Here is a 15746-nt window from a genome sequence, read left to right on the forward strand (position 1 = left end):
GGGCAATTTTAAAATTTTGAGGGATTGATGCCCCCAAAGCCTTACCTAGTTTCGCCATGCTATCTACCTTTGGGGTATATCACGCCAATTGGTAGTCCATGGGCTTGGAATTTATGAAGTTGCCATTTGCTTTGAGATTGATGTTATAATGGAATTTATTACCCTCAAATGATTTATAATTAGAGAAAAAAAAAAAAAAAAAAAATTCAAGTAGCAGAAGTGTCAGAATGTGTGCGCTAATTTGAATAGAATGGAATACAGATCTGACACTTTATCCCCACCAATTTCAAAACAAAACAAGCGACAAAAGCCTCACATGCCTCACAGCCTGTGTCTCATAATTCATTGCATAAGAAACCAGATGAACATTCACATTATTTTGTCTCCACAATTGAGAGAGTGAGAAACAAGAAGCAATTCTAAGACTAGATTTGCTAAAAGCAATACATGTTTGAGATTAGTTAGCGTATATGTTTTAGTGCTTCAACTCATTTCACATTCTGGCATCTACTTTGACTGGTGTATAATTTTATATTTCACATTCTGGCATCTACTTTGACTGGTGAATAATTTTATATTTCAGTTGTTCTAAGAAGTTTTGAACTAAACCCAATCCAACCATTCTGTTAGTTCAAGAGAGTTCTCCACTAATTGGGAACATGAGGTGCCCAATTCTCATTAAATTAATAAAATAGGTACCTTTTAGATCTAGATGTACAAAAAGAGCAGAAAAAAAAAAGGTCGAGAGAGGGAGAGAGAGAGAGAGAGATTGCCATAGTCCCATCAGCAACACCACAATACCACCAAAAGGAATCAAAAGCCCACCTTTTATACGAAGTAGGAGGGAGAAGAAAAAAACAAAACCTAGCAAGATTGTCTTTAGACGAACACCTACAAAACAACAGGAGAATCACATGGATAACCAGCTCTGGATATTGAAATCCAGCATCATCTCTGACCACCCTACCCCACCACCATCACAGCCACTACTTTTTCTTCTCTTCAACCCCACCAAAGCATCAAGGCTGTAAACAACAGGGTCATAAAGAAAGAGAAGAAGGTAGTGTCTACCAGTCTAAGCCCACCATGACTCTCATCTGTGTTGATACCAGCTCCTGTAGGCCCTACACCACTGCCAATCCCTCCCAGCACTCCATTGGAAGGTGTTGCTGTGTACGGACTTGTGGTTGTAGGTGTAACAGTTGTAGGTGTGGTGGTGGTTGATGGGGTTGTGGTTGAGGGTGTGGTGGTGGATGGCGTCGTTGTCACCGGAGTTGTGCTGGTGCCGGAGGTGCTGCGTTAAGAAAACAAAGCAAGATTCACCAAGTCAATCTCAAGAGCCAGAAATCCAGAAGCCAGCACATGTTCAGAACTTCAACAAAAACATAGGTTGAATTGAAAGACATTGAGGAATGTCAAAGACAGAGGCCAAATAAGTATTCAATGCTCATTAGCCCAAAATACTGAACAAAATCGACATGGCAAGTTTGAAATATGAACTACTTTAAGCTTGTCATATTACTGGATGTTGGAAGATTAACTAATTGGACCTTTCACAATCTAATTGGCTTTTAAGGGGATTAAGGCACATTCCAGTTAATTTCTATAAGAATATGGAACTTGTATTCAATCAACCAAAAACCACCTGTTCACCTGGTCTTAATAAGAAAGATTGTGATGAACATATTTATATCACATAACTAGGTACTTTTGTTGGTAAATCCATGAAACATCAAATAAGAGGTTCTTTTTTCATGAAACTAGTTAGTCTATGGTTTGAACTCAACTAAAACACAATTATAGACATCATGTTTTACTAGAAGTTTGAGAATACGTAACTTGGGGGTTATCTTATTAGTGTAAAAGTCATCATACTCTTCACACCCATTTATCACATTGACTAACATGATGTGTTTTAAGTGACTTTTACCTCTTGTTGTTTCAAATATGCACCAAATATTTGGTAAGGTTAAGTGATCCCATTTAAGGGGCTGGATCTGTTTAAGAGGTGGTAGATGAATCTAAAATTGCACCTTAAGCAAGGTTTCTCTAACCAAAGAAGCATACAATTAACCCTATTAGCATATTTCCTCCACAATGACATTATTTTCAAAGATCAATAAATACCCAACTTGTGATGGACCCCATTTAAAGAGAACTGTACTACAAGTTAGCATGATTGATTTTAGCAACATTATTTTTCTTGCAGTTTAAGATCACTATCTGAATCTATTACAATGAAGTAATAATTTACCAATCTTATTGAATCTGCAAAATATCTAATGATAATCACCAATCTTCAAAGGAAGAGCTCAGGGAAAATAGCCTAAATAGGTAATAGATCATAATCTTCTCCTGGAAAGCCTCAAGGTAACTCAAGTATCTTAACAATGTCCTCCAAATACACACTTGGAATGCATTTGAGTCCATATTGAAATTCATTTTCTCCAAAAAGGGTTGGTTGAGTTGGTCGAATTTTAAGTGGAGAATGAGTACAAGTGTACAAGGAGTCCCCCATCAATTATGGTGTGGTGGGACAAAACATGCACAGTCCACGAGACATGTCAAACTTCAAAAAGTTGGCTCAAATCTCAAAAAAAAAAAAAATTTGCCCATCCCAAGCCTATGAAGAAGCACTAATCACACAAAATAATTGCCCTGCTATCATAGAGGCAGTAGCACTGTTTTTAAGAGTTTACAGTGACCCTTTGATGGCCACAACTTTTGACTCGGGAGGCCCCTAATGTTATGGCATCGTAGCTTTTACCAGGAGGCCAAAAAGGTATTGACACAGTTGGGTTAATAAAAGACAATAATATTATAATATATATGTTGTCTTTGTCAAAGATGTTACTCTTTACACTGTTGGGTTCTCGTGAGATTAAAGTGAAAGGCATTGGATCCCAATCATAGTGGCGTCTTTTTGAGAGAGTGAAAAGAAATATCTACAGTACTACCACCAATAAATGAGCATCCAGCCAGGAACATCATCATGCACATAATAGAGTATTATTCAAAAGTCAAAAAAACCAAAACAAAAAATAAACAAAAACAAAAAGGATTTACACTGGACCAGAGGAGTAAAGGAAAAGGAGGGGACTGGATTACATTCTAAAAACCCCATTTAAGAAGGTTAGATAGAGCGTCTAAAAGAGAGAAAAAGAAAGAAAAAATAAATAAATAAATAAAGAAATGATGGAAACTTTGAATTCTTATCAAAAGCTATCCTTTTCAAAATATTTAAAAAAGAGATGCTTATTCCACCAAGGAATCTCGATAAGGCAGCAAAGCTTAAAAAAAAAAAAAAAAAAATTTATTAGCTCAGCTTTTGATGAGATCATTTTTCTATTGATCCTGAATTTTTTTTTTTTTTTGTTGGTTCCCGCTGATTAGCTAGCCTAACTTTATTTGAAAATCAATTATATTCGGCCTGATTCACTTTCTATCTAAGGCAACTTCTCTGCCAGACCAACAAAAGCACGTATTTAAAACGGCTTCCACAAATTTCCAAATGTAACCCAACCTCTAGCAATTGAAATCAGCCATGACAAATAAAGGTCACCGGTTCGAAATTCATTAACTCTCTTTTGCATGAACATGTAAACAAACAAAAAGAAAAAGAAAAAGAAAAAAAGCCCATTCCACCCACTGCAATTTAAACTATGCTACTAAATTTGGCTTCAACCTAGGACGGCAAGATGTCAGTGTCCTTTTTATTTCATAGTCAAGATTTAAAATTAAAGCATTTGACGGTATACATATGATGTTTGACAAAAGATAAAGCTCTTATTTTTTTATTTTAATTTCATAGTAGGGATTTAAAATTAATCCGTTGTAACTTCATCCTTTCCATTTTAAAGTCAAAATTTTAAAGTTAATATGATGTTAACATTAAAAAAAATTTAAATAACGTCGCATCTCATGGTGATCTTTCACAAAGTAAAGGACCCACCACCACATCCAAACAAGAAAGAAAAAGTATTGGGATGAAATTAAAAACAAAATACTACTCTTAAGTTGAGTTCATGAAAAATAATCAGAAGACAAGGAAAGACACGTTTACCTGGCACTGGAAGGGAAAGCACAACCAGTAACACCTGTAAATCATCAACAGAAAGAAAATAAGAACAGGGATTTTCAAAAATCTTTTTTTTTTTTTTCCTTTTAAATTGTAATTGAGGGCTACTTACTAGGGTCAGATGCAGAAACAGTTGCGGTGCCAGCAAAATCACAGGAGCCTTGAGCTTGACCCTTCTTCTGGAAATAGCTGTTGACTGCATAGGAGCAATGAGCCCTAACACTGTTGGGGTTGTAACAAGGTCCATTTTGATGGATAGGGTTGCAGTCAGCCCCAGCTCCACATGCATAGTCCAGTGACTTCTGTAGGACTGCGTCACTCAATCCCTCCTTGCAAACACACCATGTGGCACCTAATCAACACAATCCAAAGAAACCCAAAAGTAGATCAGCCACAGAGAGAGTAAAAAAAAATCAAACAACTAAAAGAAATGGAGCTCATCTGGGTTCAGAAAAAAATCTATACTGAAAATGGGAGGGTAGATTTAGAGAGAAGAAGAGGGTTTATTTATTTAAAAACAAAAAAAATAAAAATAAAAAAAGCCCCCCATCAAAACCATTTTTGTTTACAAAATGAAAGGAGAAAAGTTGATATAGAAATAAAATCTGTAGCTGGTGACTAGTAATATGCAATCTACATAAACTATGAGGAATATAATACTTAATAAAAACAATAACAGTAGGAAAGAAATATAAAACGAAAGAAAGAAAAGAAAAGAAAAGGAAAGGGAGATGCTGCAAGCTTACTTGAATGGCCAGTCATGGCCAAGAAGAGCACTAGAAAAGCTAAAAGAGCCATGTTTTGTTAGAAGATGCCTCAATGGTGCTTGCTCCGTTTAGAGAAGAAGTCTGCTAATGCAGTAGCCTGTGAGTGAGAGAGAGTGAGAGAGAGAGAGAGGGGAGATGGGTGTGGGTGTGTTGGCAAGAAGTGGGAGAGGAGAGAATATCTAGACAAAAAATAGTACAAACATGTAAAAAAAAGTGTGATACAGACGCATGGAGGGTGGGATGACAGGGGCGCCTGCTATGTGTTTGGTGTCGGCTTGTGACTTGTGAGTGCTCTTTTGTTTCTTTCTTTCTTTTCTTTCCTTCTCTAGACTGTTTATTTTTCCCACCTTCTTTACCGTTTATCGAGATTAAAAAACAGAAAACAGTTTAAATGTGGGGGGTGGGGCCACGTGCGAGCCAAGAGCCTGTCTCCGTGAAATTGTGGTTCACAGTGACTTCCCACTTCACAGTAAAAGTAAACAAATAGAAAATTCTTGAAATTAGACAGGAGTGTGTTTGGATGAAAGAAAAAAAACAAAGAAAAAAGTTTTGTTTATAATAATATTTTTATTTAAATAATAATAAAAAGTAATTAATACAATATAAGACTAATATGGTATAAAAAGTGAAAGTATTTTGATATTAATTTTTTTAAAAAAAATGAAAGTGAATAGATCGGAAGGGAGGGAAGAGCTTCTATACATTTTGCTATTTTAGCTCCTCAAAATGTTTTTTTTTTTTTTTTAATTTTTCTATTTTAATATAAATTTCAACAAACTATTTATTTAATTGTCTATTTTTTAAAATATTATTTATTATAACACCACAACAATTTTCCTCTCTCACTGTCCTTCTCATAGAAGGTGCATGGCACCATTAGTTAAACTCATTCTCCTCATCTCAATTCTATTCATTTTATTAAAAAAAAAAATTAATTTTTTTTTTCACTTTTTATATCACATTATTCAATTTTTATTATTATTTAAATAAAAACAAATCACTATAAAATAACATTTTTTTAATATTTTTTCATTTTTTTATACCAAAATATATATATTTATTTTTTTTCATGTAAAAACAAAGTTTAACAAACACACCCTAAACATTTTATCAAGCTCAACCAGGTGGAGAGCCTGCCTCCCCCACCTTTGTTCATGGCTCAGGAACAAGACCATGGTTCTCTTCACTTGCTGTAGCACAGAGAAGAGTTCCTTGGGGACATCTTGGCTGAAGAGCCTCTTGCTTTGAGATTTCCTCAAGCTTCATCTGCTCTTTGGTGTTCACAGTTTTGAGCACAGACGCAGCTGCTTCAAGCTCTTCAATGGATGACCTTGGTGTCAGTCATCTGTAGATTCTCATGATTTCTTAATTTTTTCTACAACGGCAGGTGATGTGCATGAGGGGGAGAATGCAGACGCAGAGATGTTTTATTTGTTCAAGTTTTATTTATTTATTAATTTTTAAATCAAAAATAGAAAAAACTTCCCTTAACCTAAACTTCAATCACTTCGGCAATTACTCCCTAAAGTTAAAAAAACTCGCAATATAATGTATTAAACTTTCAATTTTTTGTAATATCATAACTTTATTATATTTTTTCAGGGGTGTTAAAATTATTAAAATACCTTCCATTTTGTTTTTGGAAAAAAAAAATTATTTGCAATTTTTTTAATAAAAAATAGGGATATTTTGAGAATTTTGACATGATGTAGCAGAGAAACCTAATTTTTTATTTTTTTTAATAAGTAAAACCTAATGAATTGATGACATTGCAAAAAATTAGAAGTTCAACATACTAATTTGAGAGTTTTTTAGCTTTGGAATATATTACAAAAGTGATAGAAGTTTAGAGGGCCCGGTGAAATTCTCATCTAAAAAAAATTGAATAAATAATTTAAAATACAAAACTTTCTAAATTACTTTCAATTTTATGTTATATTAAAAATTTGTTAAATGCATCAAAACAAGATCTTATTTATTTTTATTATTTTCCTTTCCTTATTAGTATTAAGGTTAGGGGTGCAAAGGCGGGCGGTTTTTAACCGCCCGCTAACCGCCAACCGCCTAACCGCCTAACCGTCTAACCGCATTAACCGCTAACCGCCTAACCGCCATAACCGCCTAGCGGTTAGCGGTTAGCGGTTATTGGGTCTACTAACCGTAACCGCTAACCGCTAACCGCCTTTTTATATAATATATTTTTATAATTATAATTATAAAAATATTTATACATATAACATAATCACTTGATCATTAAATCACAATTTTTTTTAAAAATAATTAAATCACAATTTGAGTATTAATATATTATCACTATAATTTATATGATTATATCATATAATCACTTGATCATTAAATCACAATTTTTTTTAAAAAATAATTAAATCACAATTTGAGTATTAATATATTATCACTATAATTTATATGATTATATCACATGAGATTGATTATTAAATCATTTGATTATATAATAACAAATTATACATATATAATATGACATAACTCATAAGTATACCAATTCATACTAATACAACAATTAAATATCTAGAGACTTATTTCCAATGTATATTATAAACCTATAAGTCTATATAAGTCTACATATGTATATAAATAATATAAATGTATAATATCAATAGTTAATCATATGATTCAATGACAATTCAAATACTTTATTCAAGACTTCAAGTGAATCATATTATTAATGTACAATGATGATATGATTCGTATAATATCAAATTAAGTAATTGACATTGGATTAAACAATGACCAATGTGTTACTTATAAACATAATTTAAGTATTAATGTATTATCATTATAATTTTAGTAATTTATATATTATCACTATAATTGATATGATTATATAATAATAAATAATACATATATAATATGACATAACTCATAAGTCATAAGTCTACAAGTTAATCATATGATTCATGTACAATGATAATCACAATTGATTCAATTGAATTAAACAATATGTTACTTATAACTACAAGTCTACAATTTAATTAAAGCATTATTAGATACTTTAGGAATTTAGGATTTAGGAGTTTGAACATTACCATTTACCATTAGATATTAAGTTCAATTCAAAGAAAAAAAATTATAAGTAAATATGATAAGAATTTAAATAATTAATCATATGAATCATATGATATAATTTAATGAGACTATATGATTATATAATATCAAATTAAGTAATTGACATTAGATTCAACAATGTGTTACTTATAATCACAATTGAAGTATTAATGTATTTTTTGAATATTTTTTAGAAAAAGAAATTTAACCATTTTTTGAAAGAAAAAAAAAAGAAAATTAACAATTTTGAACAATTTTGAATTTTATATATATATATATATATATATATATATATATATATATATATATATAATTGCTTATAGTTATATTATATGCATATTGAATAATATAAATGTATAAGATAAATACTTAACTATATGATCCAATTACAATTCCAATACTTAATCAATTATTCATGTACAATGACAATGACAATGTGATTCATATAATATCAAATTAAGTAATTGACATTGGATTAAACAATGTGTTACTTATAACTACAATTGAAGTATTTTTGTTTGTTTGTAAGTTTATAAGATCAACACTTAATCATATGATCCAATGACAATTCAAATATTTAATCATAATATTTATATACAATGATAATGTGATTCATAAAATGTCAAATTAAGCAATTAGCATTAGATTCAACAATTACTTATAACAACAATTTAAGTATTAATATATTTTTCATTTTTTTGAACACTATTTTGACAATTTTTAAACCATTTTATGAAAAAAGAAATTGAACCATTTTTTGAACAAATTTTTTTAACAATTTTTTGACCAATTTTTTGAACCATTTGTTGAACAATTTTTTAAAATTGAACAAGCCAAAACTACGTCGTTTTAATACCCATATATATTCATCTCTTCCTAACCTTAAACTAAACCTAATCAATCTCATTCCTAGAGGTTTGTTAGTAACGAAGATTATTATTTTTTAAATTGTCATAGTATTTTAATTACAATACAATTATATTAAGCACTTTTTGATATGTGTACATGCTTGTGCCTTAATATTATTATGTTTAATATTATAACTTTTCTTCTTTTGATGTCCACAGGATTTGCTAGAGGACCAAATGAGAAGATTGATGAAGTTTTAATGTTTTATTTGACTATTTGTATCATTTAATGTTTTATTTGAACTTATTTTATATGCTTTGTGTTGAACTTTTTTTATATTTTTTTTTTTATATGTTGTGATAGTTATTTGAATTCTGAACTTTTTTTTATATGTTGTGTTGAATTTTTTTTTTTCCTAAAAAAAAAAAGTTAACGAGTTATGATTTAATATTTAAGGAATTTTTTTTTAAGTACAAGTAAATGTAAATTTTGGGTCAAATATTTTTGATTTTTCAATATGGGCTCTTTTTATAGCAATTGGGCCCAAGAAGATATTAAAAATACAAGAAAAAAAAATGAGGGTAAAAAAAAGCCCAATTTTAAAAAAGCGGTTAGCGGGCGGTTATCTATTTCACTAACCGCTAACCGGCCACTAACCGCTAACCGCTAACCGCTAGGCGGTTAGCGGTTGCGGTTAGTGAAATTTACTAACCGCTAGGGCGGTTACGGTTAGCGGTTATTGCCACTAACCGCTAACCGTAACCGCCTTTGCACCCCTAATTAAGGTTACTATTGCTACTAGGATTATATTTACTTCGTTTACAATTATGTATTTTCTACAAATATGATAGTTTGTAATGTAAAACTAAGACTCAATTGAATTGTTGTCAAGTCAGAGAATTTTTCTCAAACATCTACGGAGTTTTATTTTTTTTAAGTCCGCAGACTTGTTTTATCTTTTGGTCAAAAGACGAAGACAATTCTGATTGTGGTCACTTAGTCATCGCTACGTTAGTTGGTATTAGAGCAAGCTTTATCTTGATTATGGCTAATCGGCACAATGGTGATGAACTTCTCCAAAAACGCTGCTTGTAGGGGAGGGGCTCTTTCGATAGCCAAATTCATGAGGTATCCAAGTTGGCATTAACACACAACTTCTATACATTTTACTATTTTAGCTCCTCAAAAAGCTTCTTTTTTTTTTTTAATATAATTTTCAACAAACTATTTATTTAATTGTCTATTTTTTAAAATATTATTTATTATAACACCACAACAATTTTCCTCTCTCACTGCCCTTCTCATCAAAGGTGCGCACCATTAGTTAAACTCATTCTCCTCAACTTAATACTATTCATTTTATTTTTTATTTTTTATTTTTCACTTTTTATATTACATCATACATTTTTTATTATTATTTAAATAAAAACAAATCACTATAAAATAACACCTTTTTTTTTTTCATGCTGTTTTTTTTTCTTCACTTTTTTATACCAAATATTCTTTTTTTTTTCCACGTAAAAAAAAAAACTTTAACAAACACACCCTAAACATTTTGTTAGTTTTTGTGTTGACTTAATTTAGTTTCAAAATGCAGAGGTTACTGTCCACGAGTTCAAAAACTGGTATGGAATGCTCAGAATCAAATCTCCACCGTTCATAATGTAGATTTATGTGTCATGAACGTTCTTGCAAAATTGCAGCTCAGTCGGACTACAAATGTCCATCGATCGGAGCTTTTGACCAAGGCTGGACAGCATTTCCAAAATGTTGTTTTCTCCCTACTGTAGGCCATGTCCGGACACGGTGCTAGGCTGTCCGGACAGGCTTTCCAGCAAGCATATTTTTGCTTCGCAAGACCCTGTCTGGACAACCAATTAACTTGTCCAGACACCCCGTACCTATTATGCCCAAAAACCTGTTTTTAGTGGGCCTAGGTCTAGGGTTTGATATGTTTTTAGTGGGCCTAGGTCTAGGGTTTGATATATATATATATACATCGTTATAGAAGAGAGGCGTGAATTTTCGCCCCCAGAGAGTTCGTCGGAGACTGTGCTAAGAGAGATCATATATGGTGAGCGTTAAATTGAATTTCTTAGAGTTTTAGTTATTCTTTTGATAAATTTACAGTTGATAAGTCTATCGAAAGGGTCCAGTAAAGGAGAATTACGTTGAAGGAGATTGTGAGCAAGGAGACGAGTTGTAGACCTGTCGATCTTACAGAGCCAAGGTCTTGCAAAGTGTTGTAAGTGTTCATAGTGTCTGTAATCTCTGAATAATCTTTTGATAGTGATTTCTTAGGTTTGGCTGCCTCGTAGAGGTTTTACTTTTAGATCGGTTTCTAAAAGGTTTCCTCTTCGTAACCAAAATATCTGTATCTGCCTCTTTATTGCTTTATAAATTTTGGGTGATTGAATTGTTTACTGTTTCATAGTATTAATTCCGCATAAATTATAATAAACAAGTTTTTTGAGTTGGCATAGCGTTTTTCACATTTTATCAAGCTCAACCAGGTGGAGAGCCTACCTCCCCCACCTTTGCTCATGGCTTAGGAACAAGACCATGGTTCTCTTCACTTGTTGTAGCATAGAGAAGACCTCCTTGGGGACATCTTGGTTGAAGAGCCTCTTGCTTTGAGATTTCCTCAAGCTTCATCTGCTCTTTGGTGTTCACAGTTTTAAGCACAGACGCAGCTACTTCAAGCTCTTCAATGGATGACCTTGGTGTCAGTCATCTGAAGATTCTCATGATTTCTTAATTTTTTTCTACAACGGCAGGTGATGTACATTAGGGGGAATGCTGCTTGTAGGGGAGGGGCTCTTTTGAGAGTCAAATTCATGAGGTATCCAAGTTGGCATTACTGGATTTAATGGCCAAATTGTACTACAACAACAACTTCTATAACGACGCCATTCATGAGAGAGATGCTGTATTGAGATCCAACTACTAGTGATACATCAAGTGATTGGAGGCTCCTTGGAGAGCTAAATTCCAAGAGCTCCAGCAGACGGTGCATATGGTGCATCATGAGATGCGCCAGTTGTGGGAGACATTGGAATGCATGCATACGGGTTCCATTCGAAATCAAAGGGACAATGATGCCCATGATGACGATGAGATCCAAGTGAAACCTATTCAATTTCCTTATGTTGAAAGGTTCATTGACAACGATGTAAGTCGCATCCAACTTGTTCGTAACCGTATTCATGAATCTCCAAATAGGCACTTCATCTATGATGATAATATTAATTATGGTGAAAATGATGTGGATGTTGTTAATTTTGTTGTTAAAGTGGAATTGCCGTCAGAGAAACAATCACCTCCTCCACTATAGGTGCAACTCATCACGATTGCCATGAAAATTGATGGTTCCTTTGAAGAAAACATTGAAGTTGAAGATAACATTAAAGAATAAATTGTTAGAGGAATTTTTGTGGAAGTAGACGAAAATGAAAAATCGTATCTTGTTGTTAGCTATGTAAATTTCTCCAAGTACCATTATTTAGAGGAGCTGCATGTGCCATGTTCCAAATAAAACTTGAGGGCGAGTTTTTTCCAAGTGGGGGTGTTTAATGTAGGATGATATTTACCTATATTTTCGATAAAATAAAAAATAAGAAAAATGTCAAAAATAATATTGAAGCAATGGTGCTTGATCATAATTTTATATGTTCTCCTTCTAAAAAATAAAAATTTATATGTTCTCAGACAATGAAAGTATAAAATGAAAGATTTGTCTTTTTTTTTTTTTTTTTAATAATTTTTTAAACATATCATACTTATTCATTGATAAAAGTTACGAGCTTAAAGCTCTTACAAACAGAGCAAAAAGCTCTGAAGTAAATCATAGCCGAAGCTAAAGGTACAACCATCAACAACAGACCAAATCAACCAAAAACACAGCATCCGCTAACCTATGTCTAAATATCAAGTCGAAAACTCAGATCTGCATCAAACAGACACCATCTAATGCATAGTTAGCGCTTATTCCTCGGCCTTGAGAGCAAAACCCCCAAGTCGATACTTATTCCTCGGCCTTGAGAGCAAAACCCCCAAGCCGATATTATTCCTCGGCCTTGAGAGCAAAACCCACAAGCCGATACTCATCCTCCTCGACTCGAAAGCCAGGATAAATTTCACATCCACAACCCAAGGTTTGGACCAGTAATATCGGGCAGCAACCGGGCGCAACAAAGCAGGAGGAGAAAGCCTTATTACAAGCATAAATAAAACCATACAAGGAAATAAAGGGAACAATAAAACTAATGCAGGAAAATAAATTACAGCAAATAAAACCAAATACAGGGGAACTCAAAGGAAATACAAAACAGAAAACAACAAAACAGGAAAATAAATGCGAAAAACACTCAAAGCGAGTCACGGCAGCCGGAGGAGGCTGATCGCGAGCTGGCCGGAAATCGCCGAGGAAGGTGGCACAAAAAGCTTGGCGCGGGAGGGGCGTGTGAAAAGACCCGACAGCGAGCGGTGAGCAGCGAAGCGAGCGCGGAGGAGATCGGCGGTACACACAAACAAACAGGGAGGGGGAGAGTTTGAGTGAAAACCCAAAAAAACAGTACCTACCGAGAGAGAACATGTCACATTCTCATATAGCGGAAAAACTGTAATTATCAATACAAAAAAAATACTGTTAAAATACTTTTCTTTATACAAAAATACCCAAAGCTATGTCGTATAAGGCATTTATACAAATCTATCCGACAGTCTAAACTCTAGACAAAACTTAACCAACTTGGAATCTCTATACATCTCAATATGAATCTCTAATCACAACTGCATAATTACCTTGATTTTCCATTCCTGCAAGCTGTAACAACCCAGATTTTTAAAGTCTTATTTTAGAGATATTAAATTGATGCTATGATTATATTAATATTCATATTAGGTAATGGCATTTACTTTGAGGTTGAGATATTTATTGATGATATTAGGTAATAATATTTATTCTTGAGGAATTTATTAGATCTTATGAATATTATTGGAATGAATATTTATTTGAGGTTATTATATCATGATGATGATTTTATATTGATTATTTTATTGGGAGATTTAAGAGATATGATAATTGATGATTGATTGGTATAATTTGGAGTATGATTGTAATAATTGGTGAAATAATAGGATAGTAAATGGTAGGTATAAGGATGGTAGAATAAGAAGGTAGAATAGTATAGGTAGAATAGTATAGGGTTGGTAGAATAGTATAGGGTTGGTAGAATAGTATAGGGTTGGTGAAATAGTAAAATGAGGGTATAATTGTAAATTGAAGGTAGAATAGTGTTTGATTTTCTCCTATAAATAGAGCTCTTCTCCTTCACAATTTTCACCACTCATCTCCTCTCCCATCTCTTGCATATATTCTTCCTTCTTCCGCTTTTTACTCGGTCTTTCTTCTTTCTAAGAGTGTTTACTCAGAACAGAGAGAGAAAGGGCGAGACCAAGCGCTACAAGAAAGAAAGAACACAAGAGAAACTGAGAGTGAGATGGGAAATTTTAAGACAGAGAGCTGAAGAGGAAGAAAGAGAGTTTAGGCGAGAGAGAGAGAGAAAGAGAGAGAGAAAGTCAGTGAAGGGATTGTTATGGGTATAGACCAACTGCAGCAGAACGGGTTTCAAGTAATTACCTTTGATGATCCATTCATGTAATCCACTGTAAGTATTCTTACTTACTGAGTATGATATTGATATCCAATAATACGGATTTTTGTGGTTTTATAACTTGTCTAGCATTTTGCTATATATGATTCAACAATGATTTATATTGTCGGAAATCAATTGACTCACTACTTCACAGTTTTTTTGTAGTGCTTGCAGGAATGGAAAATCAAGGTAATTATGCAGTTGTGATTAGAGATTCATATTGAGATGTACAGAGATTCCAAGTTGGTTAAGTTTTGTCTAGAGTTTAGACTGTCGGATAGATTTATATAAATGCCTTATACGACATAGCTTTGGGTATTTTTGTATAAAGAAAAGTATTTTAACAGTATATTTTTTTGTATTGATAATTACAGTTTTTCCGCTATATGAGATTGTTACAAAAATGGTATCAGAGCCACCTAGTAACGCCAGGTCATGTGGTATTGAAGCACTGCATGACGTGGACCTGACGAGGACGTCAGGAGTTTCACCCCGGTCCCATATTGGGAAGATGAAAAGAAGCCCACATTGAGTGGGTAGTTTATAGAGATAGTCATGGGTGCTAAGTCCCACATTGCCTAGTTACTAGGTGAAACTGGGCTTTATAATGAATTCTAGGGAAGCTCCAAATTGACTAGTCCTTTTGGGGTAATAGCGCAGATGTGGCTAGCGCTTTTCCCTGGGATGTTACAAATGGTATCAAAGCATTACCTAGCCTGAGATGGTGGGAGTGTGCACAAGCCTATGAGGGTCGCTAGTGGACACACGTTGGTGATGCCAAAAGTGGGTTATATTATAATGGTGTCAGTTAAGACACAATGAAATGTATAAGGGCCAAAAGTTAAGGGCCGAGAATGAAGAAATTCCCTGAGGATTGCCAACGGTGACACTGGTGCCCAAGAAGAGTGCTTGTAGAATCTCACATCGCCTGGGTATGGAATATGTTATGATATTTATTTATGAACAGATTGAATTTAAAAATTTTTATAGTAACTTGAGTAAGTTATGGTTCAAGTGTGATTTGTTTTTAATTTGGGTTGCTCAATTTGAAGATAGGTGGTAATTTATGGGCTTTAATTTCGAGGACGAAATTCTAATAAGGAGGGAAGATTGTAGCAACCCAGATTTTTAAAGTCTTATTTTAGAGATATTAAATTGATGCTATGATTATATTAATATTCATATTAGGTAATGGCATTTACTTTGAGGTTGAGATATTTATTGATGATATTAGGTAATAATATTTATTCTTGAGGAATTTATTAGATCTTATGAATATTATTGGAATGAATATTTATTTGAGGTTATTATATC

General features: G+C 33.1%; 1 protein-coding gene across 1 annotated transcript; it reads right to left on the minus strand.

Moving 5' to 3' along the window:
* Positions 1-810: 810 nt before the first annotated feature.
* On the minus strand, positions 811-5006 carry LOC132175235 (PLASMODESMATA CALLOSE-BINDING PROTEIN 2). The gene is made up of 4 exons (XM_059587105.2): positions 4825-5006; positions 4191-4430; positions 4064-4097; positions 811-1294 (listed from the first exon to the last, which is right to left on the minus strand). Exons 1-4 carry the CDS (start codon positions 4874-4876, stop codon positions 1003-1005), a joined length of 618 nt encoding a protein of 205 aa, XP_059443088.1. The 5' UTR covers positions 4877-5006; the 3' UTR covers positions 811-1002.
* Between the last annotated feature and the right edge of the window lie 10740 nt (positions 5007-15746).

This window comes from Corylus avellana, chromosome 3 (assembly GCF_965113065.1).
Source record: "Corylus avellana chromosome 3, dhCorAvel1.hap1.2, whole genome shotgun sequence".
NCBI classification, from domain to species: domain Eukaryota; kingdom Viridiplantae; phylum Streptophyta; class Magnoliopsida; order Fagales; family Betulaceae; genus Corylus; species Corylus avellana.

What these genes read in the sequence shown, in the direction of transcription:
- LOC132175235 (XM_059587105.2), bottom strand. Translation starts at nt 4,876, where the DNA reads ATGGCTCTTTTAGCTTTTCTAGTGCTCTTCTTGGCCATGACTGGCCAT. An exon ending in TGTTTCTGCATCTGACCCTA is followed by an intron (nt 4,098 to 4,190) that starts GTAAGTAGCCCT and finishes GATGATTTACAG; the next exon opens with GTGTTACTGGTTGTGCTTTC. An exon ending in GCTTTCCCTTCCAGTGCCAG is followed by an intron (nt 1,295 to 4,063) that starts GTAAACGTGTCT and finishes TTCTTAACGCAG; the next exon opens with CACCTCCGGCACCAGCACAA.